The sequence below is a fragment of the Eupeodes corollae genome, chromosome 1, assembly GCF_945859685.1.
Source record: "Eupeodes corollae chromosome 1, idEupCoro1.1, whole genome shotgun sequence".
In the NCBI taxonomy this organism is placed as follows: domain Eukaryota; kingdom Metazoa; phylum Arthropoda; class Insecta; order Diptera; family Syrphidae; genus Eupeodes; species Eupeodes corollae.
Window position 1 is genome coordinate 89,869,524 of NC_079147.1, and position 18,555 is coordinate 89,888,078.

General features: G+C 31.8%; 1 protein-coding gene across 1 annotated transcript in view; it reads right to left on the reverse strand.

Moving 5' to 3' along the window:
• Positions 1-18,555, reverse strand: part of LOC129942084 (serine/threonine-protein kinase 32A) — a 171,231-nt gene that overhangs the window by 68,881 nt on the left and 83,795 nt on the right. The window contains exon 2 of the mRNA XM_056050884.1: positions 1,848-2,157. Coding sequence (XP_055906859.1) covers positions 1,848-1,902 — 55 coding nt within the window. The 5' untranslated portion in view covers positions 1,903-2,157. The remainder of the gene's footprint in view (positions 1-1,847; positions 2,158-18,555) is intronic.

The window sequence follows — 18,555 nt, forward strand, 5'->3', positions numbered from 1 at the left end:
ACATTGACATAATCGGAAGAACTCAGTGTGATGCCAGTGGGGTATAAATAGCAAACAAATTCTCTAAAGCCAGTACTAAGCTGATTGCAAAATATATACAAAAAATACATACAACATTTTTTATCTCACATGACAAGACGAAATAACTGTTTTTAATTATTATAAAGATTTATAAAACTAAAAAATATAAGAAAACCCACAATTTACCCAGGCTATCAATTAAATTCCACAAAAGTAAAATCAATAACCTAACCTTGAGAAATGTTTCTTCCTTAATACTTTTTCCTCAACAAAAACCTCCTTTTTCTTCTTGACATAGTTTCTTGCATTTTTGTTGTTGTTCTTCTTCTTAACTGAATTGAATTGAATCTTTGCCAAAAACTTTGAGTGCGCTGTGGCAATGTTTGAAAGTCTGAATTATTTTCTGATGGGTAAATCCTTAATGGTACATTTAATTTCAGAACTGAAATAAACTCCGTTAAGTTGAGGTCAGGAAATGGTGGTGGTAAATGTAATGCTTCTTATTTTGGTTATACTTTAGAACAACGCAACGCTTTGGTAATTTTGGTCGTGCGTTTTACATCAACATTTTGGTGGGAAGTTTCAATCTCTTGCGTACTTTTGTTTTTCTTCTTTTAAATCTTTTTTTAAAAACATTCCTAACTCCCTGGGTGGTGATAAACGGGCATCTTATGCCACCTACTGCTCCTCTGAGACTATTATAAGTTATGAGCTTTTTTTTGGCATCATTATGTATTACTGCGTGAAGCAGGATTTGAATATTCACAATAAGACAATCATTTTGCCCCTAATTGCTACATTATGCATGCCAGACTTTAAAGGTCGCTTATTTTGTATTTTTTTGTGAATGTTTATTTCTTTTTTCTTTTATCATTAAAAGTTCCCAAGGTTCCTTTGAAAATTACAAAGTTATTTGCAGTTCCTAAGTCAAGAGCATGAAACACCATAAGCTTTAAGCAGATTTTCTTTGTGCGTCATTTTCATAGACCATGAATTTTTAAAATTGCTAAACGAAGCGCAAATTTTGCAAAACAACGCATCCTTTAAACAGCAGACGGATATATGTTACAGGGATTATAAAGGGTATGTATATTGATGGTTCCCATAAACCAATAAGACCTTAAGCTCCCTCAGGATACAAGGGTAGCTATTTTAACTGAGAAAAAAACTATTATTAAAACTATCTCTTTTTGAATGTCTTTGCTGGAAGGAGGTGGTGTCGCCTGTATCTATAAATAGGTCTGTAGGTGAACCAGAAAGCATTTTAAACACAAGAACAGTTTAGAATGGTTCGCAGGAATAAGTCGGAAAACGGGGAAATAATCCCTTTTGTACACAACACGTTTTCTGCGTATCGTTGCTTATGTTTGGATTGCTCTAACCTCACCAGCCACGCCATCACCATACCGATTCGGAGAAACAGTTTAATCATTTGTATTTAAGTGGAGGTGTCGTGGTCGTTGACGCTATGCTTTATTGGGATTGTTCAAGACTCACATCAGCTGGGAAGATTGGTCCTATTTCACTGAGTTTGTATTGTTATAATTTACACTGTATCGAATTATGAAAGTTTTTGTTCCTCCTTATTAAAAGCCTGTTGAAAAATTTAAATACTGAGAAAACCCCTTTTCCATAAATACCCTTATATTTGTCATCCATGTCAAACTGAAAAACCATAGATAACGATGAAACGATGGAATGGACCTGTAATTTTCTATTAAATGAATAAAGTTGCTGGTAATTGATCCCCAGACATCAATCTTCTACTCATTAACCATTTTCTACACTGCAAAATAGAAGGAAGGTTTTATGTATATTAAGCTTACCATCTTCATCGGAAAGTAAACTGGCGTCCGTGCGAGAGGATGAAGTTGCTCCCATGGTGCATTAGTTCTTAGTTTTTTATGTATTTTTTTTATTAGAATGAAACCTTCAATTATTATTATTATCCACTCGTTTTTGTGTTTTTGTTATAGCTGAACAAACCATCATCTTCATCAGCGAGGCCGATTGGTTGCAAAAAAATAGCGCTGCTTTCTACTTGCAGTAATGATACTCAACATTGATGCGGCTTATTTTAGCAGCTATGATCTCATTACGTTATTATAATATGCTGCAGGATATCAAGGAGTAGAACTGAAATAATAAAAAAAAGTATGTTATTATATTTAATAGGTAGTATGAAAAGAGTAGGAAAATATCTCCTTGTTGGTTTATATAATTTGCTTAAGGTATTGTATAGGTAAGGTACTATCTGCGGGATGGTTACTTCGTTCATTTATCATGTGCAATTTGCTTGACTAGAATGATTTCGAATATATAATTATGGATATGTATTGCTTCTAGATTTAATCTGCATTTACACGGACTGCATTTTTTCGGACTTTGAAAAGAATGCAATCTTTTGAGAAAACAATCTTTTAAGACTTCATTGTTTTTACTGAAAGATTGGCACTTACAATATTGCAATACCAATTATTTGAACCTTCACGCATTTTTTGTATTCACTTGAAGTCTTTAAATTTACTTGAAATCTTTGGATTCTCTTGAAATAACGATTGCAAGCAAGGCCCTGATAAAACTCCACCAATTATTTTGAAGAAATGTGCACTTGCTATATCTGAGCCCATTTATTTCATTTTCAATGCCTCTCTTGGGAAAGGTGAATTTCTTTCAGTGTGGAAAAAATCATTTCTTTCTCAAATTCATAAAAATGGTCCTAAGCAGGAAGTAAATAACTACCTTCCTATTTGTAAATTATCAAGTATGCCAAAACTCTTGGAGAAAATTATGTGAAAAGTTGACATTTCTCCTTAAGGAGCATATTTCACCTTTTCAACATGGCTTTATTGTAGGAAGATCCACTACCACTAATCTTTCTATCTTGTCCAATTTGGTTTTCACTCAAACATGTTGAAATGGTTGGAGTCATATCTAAGGGGTCGTGTACAATTCGTTTGTATTAATCAAGTGCTCGCTAGTCCAATCATTGTTACCTCGGGTGTCCCGCAAGGAAGCCATCTAGGTCCCCTTCTTTTTTTAATATTCATCAACGACCTGGCTGAAATCTTCTTTAATTCTAGTATTTGCAGATGATTTAAAATTTTTAAGATGCATACATTCTTTAAATGATTGTATTCTTTTGCAAAATGATCTCCAAAAGTTAACAGAATGGTGAACAACTAACCAATTATTCTTGAACGTTAAAAAATGTCAATTTTTTTCTTTTTGTCGCAAATTTTCGAAAATTTCTTTTGATTACAAAGTTTATAACTTTGTTCTTGAAAGAGTTTTGGGGAAAAAGAACCTTGGCGTATTGTTTGATTCAAAACTAAACTTTAGCAAGCATATAGAATATATTGTAGCTAAATCCAACTCAATGCTAGGTTTTATTAAAGGTTATTCAAAAGACTTCAAGGATCCTTTTGTCCTTAAATCCCTATTTAACTCCTAGGTTAGATCAAACTTAGAATACTGTTGTGTGATTTGGAATCCTTACTACAATATTTATTTGAATAAAATTGAAATGATAAAAAAAATGTACAAGGTTTATAATTCAGAAATTAGGTCGTACTCGACTAGATGTAAACTTCTTGGAACTCAGTCACTTGAAAATAGAAGGAAAATTTTGTCAGCAATGTTTATAAGTGACATTTTGTCGCATCATATCAAATGCCCTTTCCTTTTATCGTTGATAGATTTGTATGCTCCCTCGCGTCAAATAAGAGAACGTTGCTTATTCCGAGAAAAGGAACATAGGGTAAACTATGCTTGCAATGAACCTTTAAGTCGCTGTGTTAGAGAAACTAATCTCATTTCAAATCATATTGATTTTAATTTTCATATGAACAGATACTCTTTGAAAAATAATATATTTTTTTTTCTTTTCGAATTAATTAATCAAACCATGTTTATATAATTGTTATTTTAAACACTTAATGTTTTGTATTATTACGCCTATTTTGTTTTTTGGTATAAATGATTATTTATTTCTCGACCCTTTGTAATCTAATTGTAGATGTAAAGATCTCTAATTTATGTGAATAAATAAATAAATAAAGTCTTTGAATTCACTTAAAGTCTTGGCTTTTGTTTGCATTTTTTAGCGAAATGACACTAAACACTTTTGAAATTTAAATCAAGGATTTTAGGGAGATGTGTTTGTAGTGTATCCGTACGTTTCGTCGTCCATTTTTCAAGAACTAGTAGAGATATAAAATTCAAACAACTTTCGTTATACAGATTACACAGAAGGATGATTTTTTACGATAGCAATTTTAAAAAGGGTAAATTTTGATAGACCCAAAAATATTTCACAATCAATAGTGAAATTTTGTAATATAACGTATTATCCGTTTTAAGGTTTTAAAAATATTTGGCTGGAATTTGATATCTGTCAAACTAAATTAGTTAACTACTTTTTAAAAGTTGAAAGTCTGAAATTTACGAGAATTTGTCGCTTAACTATCGCACAACGATGAACATTGCGGTGGTGTTCTAGCGATGTAAATGTTTCGATTTAAGTTCTATCGCCAATCATTTTTAAAGCCCTTTTTTAAATTCAATCCCAGGGTTTTAAACTTGTTTTAGGAATACCTGCCCAGATGTTCGAATTATTTTTAAGTTTTGGGCCGATGAAGGCTTTGTTAATTAGAGCCAGAACAGATGAGGTGACAAATTTCTTGCACCGTTGGTTTAATCCTAAGCACCTTGCAGCATTTTTGACAATATCGATTGTGTGATCAGTCCATAAGAGGTGATCTGTGATACATATTACAAGTACTTAAAGTTGAATAATTTCCTAAATGCAAATGCCACTCATAGATAGCGGCATTAGGGATATGTTATGCTTTAACGGCAGGAGAGAATATTGAGTATTTGAAGTATTAAATTCTACACATTTCACATGCTGCCAAGATCAGAATTTAATGAGCGTATCGTAAGCTGCTTTTAAAGGACAATAATGTGAATAAAGAAACGAATATGAAAAGCTGAGGGTGCTATCATCAGCGAAATAATTTAAGGGAATAAATTTAAATTTGAAGATAGTTCCAGCATTTATTTTATGAGTTTCAGATTTGAAGCCATCCAATTCAACTCGTAATGAATGGTTAGAAAGGTAGTTTCTAATCGAACGAAGGAGAGATTAATCTATACCAAAGGCATGCATTTTCTATAGAGAACTTTTTGCTAAACTCTTTCAAATGCCTTTGAAATATCAAGTGCAATAATGTTACTTTCTTCAAGACGATACAAATATTTCTTCCACAGTTCGGTTAAATCAACCATCAAATCACTGGTGGACCTATTGCTACGAAAGCCAGTTTTTTTTGGCAACGTTATTATCCGGGATTTGTGAACATCAAGGTCTTTCAGTGATCTTGCAACTTGAGTGCGAAAGAAATTTTGTCTCATAAAATCTTTGAGGCTCTCAAGAATAGGACAAATAATGACAATTAACAGCAAACTGCAATCAAATTGGTTTGTCACTCAAGGTTCATGAGGACTTTTATTGTGGATGAGAATTGGAACCCAGGATGACTTGGTGTTTCGTACAATTTTTATAAATTACCAGAAACTTTGTCTATACCTTTGGGTGATTTAGAATTTTGTCGTTATTTTTGGTCATGCAAACATTTGGTCCTGATCTTTTTACAGTTCCCTTTGGATTTGATGGATTTTATTCTATTTGGGATAAAATTGTTTATTCCATAAAGAATTTAACGTGTAGCCATATCTGCGCTGGAATCCACGTCACTATCAAGTAAGTATAGTGACCAGTAAGAGTTCCGAAAGAATTAGGTGAGACCTTTCCAGTTGCCTCACTCATACTGCTGAACGGTTCTCATAGGTGTATTATCTTTAACTGACATAAGGAATTAGTAGATACGATGCAAACGGCTTGATGTGTCTAGCTGCGTTAATACTCTGTTTGCGTATTTATTAGGTTAAGTCTAGGTTGTCGCCGGATTGAACTGCAACGTCAGAAATTCAAGTTAGCTCGTCCACAAATAAAAAAAATGTCTTAAATGTTCAAAGCAAGAAAGAGTTGGCTAAGTTTTGTTCTTGTAAAAGCATACATTTACTTTTCCAAAGTTAGTAACAAACGCTTTCCTTAGGCTTCAAATAAACTGTTAAAATCCGTTTTACACGAAATACAACTAAGGTGGAAGTATTTTCCAGTAAAAAAAAGAAAATTTTTTGAAATTTAAATAGAATGTTTAACTTATTAATATTTCAAAGTGTAGTATAAATAAATTAATAATCGTCATTTTGTTTTAGAGACATCTATCAAATCTTTTGCCTTTCGCAGACTTCAACATGGCGAATTTGCCATCGGGACTTGAGCATACAACAGTACAAGATCCAACTGACCTAGGAGCTTAAAGTTCATGTCCAAAGACAATGTTTTTTGTAACCTGACTGGGCTTCGAATCGTTTAGAAGAAAAATCATCTTTAGTGATGGCGTGTCACATTTTTGGATGAATGGTTCTGTCTTGACAAGCAAAATTGTCGTATATGGGACGACACCAAACCACATGAGGTTCACAATGCATCCTCAGAAAGTTACCGGTTGGTGTGGATTTTGGGCCGGCGTCGCAGCGTAATTGGTCCGCACTTTTTTGAAAACTACGTTAGTGCGGAGGTCACCGTCAACAGCAAATGATACATAAGGATGATAACTAATTTCTTATGGCCCAAATTGAACCAAATGGATTTATGCGACATGTGGTTCCAGCAGGACGGCGCTAACCATTGGCATTTGGCATGAACGATTTGAGGCACGGGTTATGTGATTTGATCACCAAGGTCATGCGATTTGATCTCGATAGACTTTTTTCTATGAGGTTTCTTGAAGTCGAAGGGTATGCAAATAAACCACAATAGAATGGTGCCCTAAAGGTGAACATCTCACTGGGCATCGCTCAAATTCAGCTGGATCTATGTGGAAGAGTGATTGATTGATCCGTGCCACCATAAGAAGCTGGAGCGGGCATTAGAATGATGTCATATTCCACATTTAATGGCATACATGCGCCTTTCAAATGAAAAAAAAAATTATTTTGTTAATACATATCTTGTTTTATTCCTTTTAAACATCTACCCGCCCTTATTGAAAAATCCTTTAAATAACTTAATTTTTAAAGTTCAAACTTTCCAATTATTAAAAAATGTGCTAAGATTATAAACAAAATGTAATTGACAAGCAAATCTTATGTAATGCCAATTGAAAGTAGAAGTGCGAAGAAGAAAAAAAAGTATGGCACACTTAGGCGTATACGTACTTTTTTTAATATTATTTTTTATTAAGTATTAAAACACTTGGTGCAAAATTTCATCAAAGTTAAAGAAAAAATTTAGATAAATACGATCTAAAATTTTCATGTTAAATACCTACAGTCAATTCAATCTTTATATGAGTCCAATGAAACAAACCTCCTTCCGCACTCCACTGACAATTATCCATTTTGTCATATTAAACAAATTTCACAACGAAATCAAATGAAACTTTTTGTTTAACAAAATAAATTGCACTGAGACCACTTATTGTGTGAAAAAAAATTACATTTAATGTAAGTTCTTATTTATTTTTCTTTCTTTATACAACAATAAATTCTGAGTTGTTTTTAACTTCTTTTTGTTTTATTTTTATTTTGAATAAATGTAACTTGTAATGTTGGTGTGTTTTCTCAAGCATTTCGTCGTATCTTATTGTTAAAGTTTTCGCTTCGCATCAGGAGCGTTTTACTTGGCTTATGAAGATTTTGAATATACAAAATACGGTTTGAGTGAAATTTTCCCATGGGTGAATATACATTCATAATTATCAGTGAAAATAAAGTAGAACAGGGCTGTTGACTATATTATTTAAGTAAATTGCTCATGTAAAACGAGAACTTACGGTGTTTTCCCACTGGAGACGAAAAATCTTATTTGGAATACAAATTTAAGTGCTTTCACGAAACCTGGAAGGAGTTTTAATAAAAAAAAACAACACAACTTAATCTAAAATAACCCTTTCGACACTAAATTAACTGTCGAGGAAATTTATTGTTTCCAAAAAATCTATTTTTCGACTTTCTTAGAATACTGTGCACAAACATAGAAACGAGTTGGAGTCGGATTCCAAAAAAAAATCAAAATTCAGAAACCTAACATTCATATAACATAACCGGCATGGATGTAATATACACTGCTAATTTTCTATTCGTGCCAGCCTGTCGATATTTCTAAAAGCTTTATAAAAAATTTTGTTTCGGCTACAAAAAATTTGAAGTCTGCACATTTCTTTTTTTTGATAACACTTGAGTCTAAACCTATTAATTAGCAGTTTTTGTTGTTTTTCCAAGTTTTTTTCTCTTGTGAAAAAATTGTACATGTATTTTTTCTGAAAACTTAGTACAAAGTTAAAGTTAAAGTTACGATCAAACAAATTTTATTTAAAGATGTTTTCTAGTGTTTTTGTAAACCAGAAATCCATTTGGCCAAATTGTTTCTTTCTAGCTTAAAGCAAATCTACGACGAACGACGAACTGTACGGGCTGTACAGCGACGTAGATTTATCCAGAAGGGTAAAAATCCAACGACTAAGATGGCTATTGGCTAGGTTACGTAGAGCGCATGAAAAGCACTAATCCGGCCTGTAAAGTCTTCGAATCCACACCCACAGGATAGCGCAGTAGAGAAAGACCAAACTTTGAGCGCAAAACTGGAGACTTCAAGCTAGTTACCGAGCTAGATGGAGAAGTTTGTTGGATGAGGCATTAGTTCACACAGGACTGAATCTGAATTTTCCATTTTTTCTCACACAATATTTTGTGCTCAATAAATAATTTGAAGTTAATACATTTTTTTAGTTCTCCTTATACTTGAGCATTATATATATATTTATTTGTATATATATATAAAATATATATACAATAACTTGAGTCAAAAACCATTTTTTATCAGTTTTGTGTCGTTTGTGTAGGTTTTTGTGATTTTTGGGAAGGGTTGGCATTTGAATTTTTCTAAAGAAATTACTAGAAATTATCAACAATATTTTAAACATGATGAAATAGTTTGATTTCATAATTTATTTTTGCTGACGAGAAATTTAAATTAAAACCAATTCTTACCAAGAACTGTCAAAATTTTCAATTTGACAAATCGAACCGATAACATTAAATTCCTATGAGAAGTTTAAAAGGTAGAATTAAAAATTATGGGAAGTATGTGATCCAATATTTCAAAAAGATTTGAATAAAAACAAGCTTTTAATACTACATACATACTTACATTATTATGTATTTTAAATTTATTCGAGAAAAGTGAAATCTAGAAAACCGAAGTGAGGCAACTCTTAGCAATTAAATTTACTAAACGTTATTACTTACGTAAAATTATGCCCTGTTACTGATATATTTATAAAAGGTTCAGAAGATGACTATCTTTAGTGTTATCATGCAAAGATTAATATAAGGTTTACCAAAAAAACAATTCAGGCAAAGTGGTTACATAAAACACTTTCATCTTCTTTTTTAACGAGGATTTATGGCCTTAAGTTTCTAACTTGGCCCAGGTGAAGGATACACCAACCAATTTGTAAATAAAAACACATAATTTAATATATGTATAAATATTTGCTCTTGTCCAATAAATATTATGCTCATTTCGTAAACGTTAAGATTTAAAAAAATGTATGGAACGGAGGCTTTTAAATTCCCCGTTGTATTGGTTTAATATGTCATACTTGAATAATTCTCTTAAAATCATATTTTCTTGAATTGAAAAATTATCAACTAATTCTTGAACACAAAGAAAATCTTTATCTTTTATGTATCTTCACATTATATTAATTCAAGACACGCTTAAATAATGTTTGTTTTTTTCTGAAATGTTGAGTTGAGTGGATTCCTTGAGGCACTCTTGTTCAAAAGCTAAAGACATTTTTCCATTCCTTTTTTGTTTTGGGGAACTTGGAATTTCTTATAAATGTAAAAAGAATATATAATACGAAACAATCTGTGTATAGGCATCAGGAAGGTGAAGATATCTTGTTTCCAATTCCATTGTCGTTCATTTATAACTTAGATATACTTTATATTATATGTATGTACTCGTCTTAGGTACCTTTCTTCAATCTCTTACTTTTGTTACGTGTCAGTAAGTACGAAATTATATTTTGTTGATGGAATGCTTATAACTTCATTAAATGAATGTTATAATAATTATATTAGGTTCTGCACTCCTGCCCATGCTCATATTACATACCTACTTACTTAAACTTATACACAGGCAGAACTTTTAATTTTGGAATTTTTGGGACGAACGCTTTATTTTTCAATTTCTTTTTCAATTTTATATTTATTTAAGAGGAAGTGTAGTATTCAACACGTTAGAATGTGAACGTAATAAATATAAAATACAAAAATCTTTAACTTTTATAAGAATAAAGAATAAATGAAAGGAGTTTTTTAACGAATGGAGGGAATATTCCCTCGCTTTTCTTGTTATACACTTCAAAGCATGGATTTGGAAAAGTATTTTTTTAACAAATTTATCTCCCAGTCTTCAATGTCATATGTTTGTTTGTGTTTTCGATATCGTAAGTATAAAAACCATAAAAAATTACAAAACACTTAAAATTTTCTTAGTGGCGCTTAGCCTAAATGTCCAATTTTCACATGACTCTGGTTTAAATTGAACCATTGCATGAGGAATGTTGGATTTAAGGGCTGTTATGATTCGTGGTTTATTATCATAAGCCTGCGAGTTCAAAAGATCTCGGTGGAATCATTTACATTTAAGATGAACTACACAATATAGAGACCATTTCGGCATGCATTTACCTTTCTTGGGTCTTATAACTGTACATTGGTATCGTTTGAAATTAAACAACTGTGTTAATTTCCCTGATTGTCTTCCTGCCATTTTCAATTTTTTTCTATTTTAATACATCTATCTTACTTACTTACTTAAGGTGGCGCTACAGTCCTGTGTGAACTAGGGCCTCACACAACAAAATTCTCCATCTAGCTCGGTCCCTAGCTAGATGTCTCCAGTTTCGCGCTCCAAGTTGGGTGAGGTCACCTTCTACTTGTGCGCGCCACCTGATCCGCGGTCTTCCTCTACTGCGCTGTCCTGTGGGTGCGGATTCGAAGACTTTCCGCGCCGGAGCATTGGTTTTCCATGCGCTCTACGTGACCCAGCCATCTTAGTCGTTGGACTTTTACTCTTCTTGCTAAGTCTACGTCGCTGTACAGCCCGTACAGTTCGTCGTTCCATCTTCTCCTCCACTCCCCTTCGATGCATACGGGACCGTAGATCACACGAAGAACTTTTCTCTCGAAGCGACCCAAGGTGCTTTCATCCGCCTTTGTCATGGTCCATGCTTCTGCACCGTATAGCAGGACGAGGATGATAAGGGTCTTATATAGCAACACTTTGGTCCCTCGAGAGAGGACATTACCACTCAATTGCTTTCTTAGTCCAAAGAAACAGCGGTTAGCAAGAGTTATTCTGCGTTTGATCTCAGCGCTGGTGTTGTTTTCTGCGTTTACAGCGGAGCCTAGGTAGACGAAGTCCTTGACTACCTCAAAGTTACGTCTGTCGATTGTGACGTTTTGACCAAAACGTCGGTGTTGTATCTCCTTTCTAGACGACAGCATGTACTTTGTTTTGCCCTCATTAACCGTTAAACCCATTTTTGCCGCCTCTGCCTCAATACCCCGTATCCGAGGCTTGTTGGTGCTTCGCAACTTTGAAAGCTTTTACGTGGCCAGGAAGTCACCCCGACGCACAACCCCTAACCTGGAGGGCCAGATAATACACCTATCTAAAATTTTTCAATTATCACTATCTCAAGGAACATTTCCTAAAATATGGAAAAATCTTTTAGAACTCCAATTCTCAAGAAAATTGCTAAACTTTCTCAAATCCTGAATATTTTTGAAAGCATTCGATATGAACTCCTCAGCTTCCGTAGAAGTCTTCAACTACCCCAGCACAGCACGTCACGAAAATGAAGTTAAAATGGTTTCCACTGACTTCAGAAATGCTTATGACAAATTTTTTTATAATCTTATAGCCTTCAAATTCTCTTCCATAAGTTGTGAAGCTTTTTTTTCTGAAATGGATTACTTCTAATCTGAAAATCATGAATTTAAAATTCCAAGGTAATCATTTAGGTCCTCTCCCGTTTATCTTTACAATCAATGACGTTAATATGTTCATTAAGCATTGTCAAATATGATGAGCGATTACGTCACTTTACGTGACATTTGTCCGACCTCAGGTTTTAATATATTTTTAATTTTTGAAAAGCTATTTGAGTCGCAAGTAAATTTTTACCAAGTTCTAGTATTGTTTCTATGTAAGGTTTTTGTGTTTTGTAAAAAAAAACTTTTTAACAATATTTTTTAATAAATAAAAGTAGTTTTAAGTCAATATATCAAAGTTTTGAAAAGATATTTGAGTCGAAAATGAATTTTTACCAACTTTTATTAATTTTTTTGTTTAGGTTTTTATTTTTTGTAAAAAACAGTCAATTCGATTTTTCACAAAACTTTCCGGAATGTTGAAAAGAATATTTCTTAAAAGAAACAATCAGTTGAAAGCCATAATCTCAAATTTTTGAAAAGATATTTGAGTCGAAAATCAATTTTTACCAACTCTTATTAATTTTTTTGTTTTCAATTTTAATTTTCTCAATATTTTACCAGATGTTAAAAACGTTATTTTTCGTTGCACAAGATTGTTTTGGAGTTAAAATCAATTTGTATTTTGTATATTTTCGGGGTGACAATGGCTATGGTAAAAAACCACAGACGAAATTTTCTTTAGATCCCTTTCTGCATCTTTCTGCACTATTATCTGTATTAAAAAATTTATTTGAAGTCGATATCTATTCTGGTTCTTGAGCTATGGACGACGAAAAAAACGTACCGAACGTTCAGACGTACGAACGTACGTAAAGTACCCAAGCACACACAGACATCTTTTATTTCGACTCTAGAGACCTTGAAACGTCGAGAAATGTAAAAAATTTTAATTTGACAAATCGAATTCATTACAATAACTTTCAATGAAGAAAGAAGTTAATAAACTAGAATTTCATACAGAAAAATGCTTTCGGCTGGAACTTTAAATCATTTGACCACTATTTGTAAATAGTTTTAGCTATCTGGTATTCACGTGCCGGTATCAGAGTATTCCAGTATTATTTTTAATACATTTTAACTTAAATTGTTAGTTTTTAAAAGGAAAATTTCAATAAAAAAAAAAAAGAATGTTGAAATTTAAAAACCAACTATTGGAAAATGAAAATGACAGCTGACTTTAATTTCGAAATTAATGTTTATTTTTCAAACTCCATCAGACAGCTTTAGAAATAATTCTACTTAGTTATTACAGTTCTTCTATAGTACAACAGAATCATTTATTTTTCAGAACTATCAACATTAAATTTCCGTTGAAACTGAAATCTTTTACTCTTAATGTTTGTATGCACTTTTTTGTTTTATGATTATATATTTTTGTTATTAAATAAATAAAGAAGAAAAATTGCTAGAATGAAATAATAATAGATGTGCTCAACTATTCAGGAAGGAGTTTCATTTGCATTAATATTTTGTTCGCAGATAATATTGCATTGCAAACTTAATGATAAAGTGTGAATTTAATTTAAAGAAAAATAAATAGTATTACTAAAATATGAATACATTTTGTTGGGGATTTTTTTAATGTAAGCAATACCTTTAAAAATTTAAACCTTAAGTTAAACCTCTTCTACACAGAAGAAAAAGTTGTCATATTAACAATCGTCTAAATAGTCAATATGGCAATCGTATTCTAAAAATTGACTAAAGAACAATAGAACAATTTTTGATTGTCAATTTTGGGTCAGTATGACAACGAACGTAGCTAATAGAACAATTTCGATAGTCAATATAACAATATGGTCAAATTAAATTACGATTTGTCATATATACTACCACATGTGTCATATTGACTACTGCAGTATTGAATACCGCAGTTGTCGTATTGACTATCACATTAGTCAATATAACAACCGTAGTTTTACGAAGTTTATTTCGTCGTAAATAGCTCAAGAAATAGTAGAGATACCGACTTCAAATAATTTTTTTCATTCAGATTATAATGCAGAAAGATGCGGAAAAGACTCTTACAAAATTGAGTGGGTGGCTTTTTTACCATACAATTTAAAAAAAGGTGAACATTTTGGTTAAAACAATATATATTCTACGAACCAATACATTTTTCGAAATATATTTCAAACATAAGATGATTTTATCTCCAAAATAATTGTGTGTTTTTAACATCTACTCAAATTTTGAGAACAATCAAATGGAAATTTTTGTTTATAGGTTAAAAATAAAAACCTAAAAAAAACATTACTAAGAGTTGGTAAAAATTGATTTTAGACGCAAATATCTTTTCAAAAACTAAAATATTATCTTGAAACTAATTTTTACTCACAGAAAATATTGTTTTCGACATTCAGTAATTTTTTTATAAAAACCCAACGCTCAACATTTTCATTAAAACAATAGTACGCAAATTTTGTAAAAATTGATGATCGGTTCTTGGTATCGCATGAACAATAGACGGTTTTGACTTCAAATTAATTTCATTTTTAAATTTGCATTTGTTAATAAAGAGTGATTTCTTAAAAGCTATAGAAAAGATGTTAGAAAAACACATACAATTCAGAAAAGTGCATACAATCTTTATTTGAATCGATTGTACGGTCCATATAATTTAATGTTTAAAGATTATTTTATGCAAAAATTGATCTTGACTGCGCTTCAAATCGTCACTCCGCTTAATCCAATTTTGGCTTACTATTTCCAACATTTTAGCCGAACTCGCCTCTCAATAAGTCCGTTGTTGCGCGCGTTGTGTGGCATGTGGTACTGTCTTTTTGAAACCACATGTCACGTAAGTCAAGCTCTTGCATTTTGGTGGCGCTCACCTTTAAAATAACGTTACGATTCGCATATCATCTTTGAAAAACTACGGTCCAATGATTGCACCAGCCCTTAAAACGCACCAAACTGTGTCTTTTTTTTGATGCATTGGTAGCTCTTGCAATGCTTCTGGCTGATTTTCACTTCAAAATCGACAATTCTGCTTATTTACTTACACGTTGAGCCAATAATTAGCTTCGTCGCTGAACACAATAAAATGGAAAAAGTGCGCGATGAACTTTTTTAACATTTTGATAATAAAATTCAATAATTTGCAAGTGTTGTTCGTTTGTAAGACGATTCATGGTTTAATTATAGGAAAAACTGAAGATGTTTCACAGTGAAAAAAGACACGAAACGTGCGTCAGCTGTTTCAACCAGTGTTGCCAAAAAGATAATAGCTAACGAACCCTGTATAAGAAATAAAAACTTTTAAGAAATGCTACCAAAATTGGTATTGGGGTAAAAATCTCATTAACAAAAATAGATTTTAAATCAAACTTTTTCATTACATGCAAGAAATTGTAGGTAATTTTTAAGAATAATTCAACAGAAAACTTTTCAAACAAAACACGAAAACCTACAAACAAATTGACAGACGGAATGGGAAGTTATCAGTATGGGTCGCATCCCAGCCTTTTTTTATTCTTGTTTTCCAATAAAAATTACTTAAATCCTCGATGTAAAATCTAGTGAAAAGTACTCTAGATATAGTAGCAAATGACTTATTTAAGTGACATCCTTAGTTCCAAGTCAGAGACAATTTCACAAATTATGAAGCCTTGTCATTAATCTGAACCTCCATGTACAACTTTTATCCTATTATGAAGACCTAAACTAAAACATCGACTAATTACTTCAAACCCAATTCAAGCAATATTAATTTATGAACATTAAATGATGTTAAATGCTATCTCAGTGATATGAGTATTTTTGCTGTTCTGTATGTACGTTTGAACTTATCATGTATTAATTACCTCTCGAGCTATGAAACATTAGCCCTTTAGCTAATTCGTGTTGCACAAATGATATTATTATGCTTATTCAGATTCGAAATACCTATCCATACAGACAATATGTCGATGCTTATATAGCAAAACTTCCATCGTTAACGAATATCCCAATCCAATAATCCTTTCGTTATACATCATATTTGCAGTATTCAAGGATTGTTTGATTTGCTAAAACCAACATTACGTTTCCATTGATGTTCCTTTATTTTCCGTTTTTACAGACATATATGATGTTAGACACACATCAGGCCCTCTGGCGGTTTAATTTGAATAAAGTTTTGTTCATGCTTTTGGATTTTTGCAGAATGAAAAAAAAGTAAAAGCCTAGAAGCCAGACATAAATTCAACAAAATACGTAGAACAGGAAATCTACATATGAGAATTATATAAGAATTTGAATACTTTACTTTGTCCTTGCTATTAGGAATATTGTATGTATTGATTTACCTTGTAGCAGGATAATAAAACAACAGGAGCGTAACAAAAGGGGTTGGGCGTGTGTTTATCATGTATTAAATATCATTTTTTCTTGAAACTTGAAATGTATAATTTAAAATTATTTATCTTTGTACATTTAAGTGACTTTTATATTTATAGCTTAAGAACAATGACTTTTTTTAAATTAAATCACTTGCTATGTACTAGTTAGTTGGTTAGTAGTTCGATAAACGTTGTTTTCATTTCTCATATAACTTGTTTTAAATTCAATATTTCAAGAACTGTCAGAATATTTCATTGACGAATAACACTAGCTACTTCAATTACATTTTATAAAAACAAGCTGGCGAGAATAAAATTTCTTCATGACCACATCAACTGGACCGTTTGAAATGGAGGAATATACTCTGTTCGGACGAGTCCAAGTTCAATTTCAAAGGTTCACATGTTTTCCGTCGTCTTCGCAGAGTCCCAAATCTACGTTATACCTTGAAAATATAATGCTGCCATAATCTGAAGATCAGTTGCCTTAGAAATGAACATTTCAGCAGGACAACTACCAAAAGCACTCATTTAATACGGTTAAGACGTGGTTTAAAAAAAATACGAATTAACGTGTTATAATGGGCAGCACTGTTCTCAGATCACAACACCATAGAAAATCTATGGGATATTGTAGATCGACTAATTTTAAGGATTTATTGCAAAAAACCGATCTGCTTGATCAAATTTAATTGAGTGGGGAATGTTTCCCAAACAGCATTATAAGTAATTTAATTGACTCCTTGCTTCGAAGATGTGATGAAGTGATTATAAACGATTGCTTTTCTACCAAATATTAGCAGTATTTTAGTAAGGTTTAAAAAATACATGTATTTTTTAAAAGTTGCTTTTTTGACCAGGCTAATAATAACTAATTGTGCTATATTTAATGAACTATTACAAAAATGTTTTTTATTTTCCATTAGTTCCCATTGTAAATATTTATTTAAATTTAAAAACAAAACAAAACTGTACAGTAATTGAATCATAAATTTGTTTTTTGATTTTTTAATAATCGAGGCAATTGAATTTGCTTTTTTTTTTGCTAACATTACCCCGAATATTTTTCGAACAAACATTATATTGCCTCCAAATAATCTTACGAGTATGTATAAACGAATCACGGTTTTGAAAAATTTTAAGAGCGATCAAATTGACAATTTAAAAAAAAAATAAAAACCTAAAACAATACGACTAAACGCTTTTAAAAATTAATTTTCAACCCAATTGTAGAAATTGGCTTTTAACTTTTTTTTAACTTCCCATAGGAAGTTATTGTAATGGGTCCGATTTATCAAATTGAAAATTTTGACATTTCTCGACGTTTCAAGGTCCCTAGAGTCGAAGTAACAGATTTTTAGAAAGATGTCTGTGGGTGCGTGTGTACGTACGTTCGTACGTCCGTACGTTCGCGACGTTTTTTCGTCCTCCATAGCTCAAGAACCAGAAGATCGATTTCAAATAAATTTTGTTATACAGACGTCCGTACGTTCGCGACGTTTTTTCGTCCTCCATAGCTCAAGAAACAGAAGATCGATTTCAAATAAATTTTGTTATACAGATAAGATGCAGAAAGGGCTCTCAAGAAAATTGAGTGAGCGGTTTTTTTACCATATCAGTTTGAAAAAAAGGTGAAAATTTTAGTTAACCCTGAATATCTTACGAACCAAAAACGCTAATGACTTGAATTAAATTTTATATAGTAAATTGTATCGTGATATCAAAGAAGTATATTTTTTGAAAAAAAAAAATCCATTTAACGGTATTTTTTATAAATCAAAAAAATTGGCACCTCGAAAATTTTACGACTAAAATATGATTTCATCTCCAAAAAAATTTTGTGCAACGAAAAATAATGTTTTTGACATTTGATAAAATTTTGAAAAATCGAATTGACAGTTTTCTTACAATAAATTAAAAACCGAAAAAATAAAATTAACAAAAGTTGGTAAAAAATGATTTTCGACTCAAATATCTTTTCAAAAATTTGAGATAATAGCTTATAACTAATTTTTGCTTATAACAAATATTGTTGTTAACATTCGATTAAATTTTGAAAACAATCGAA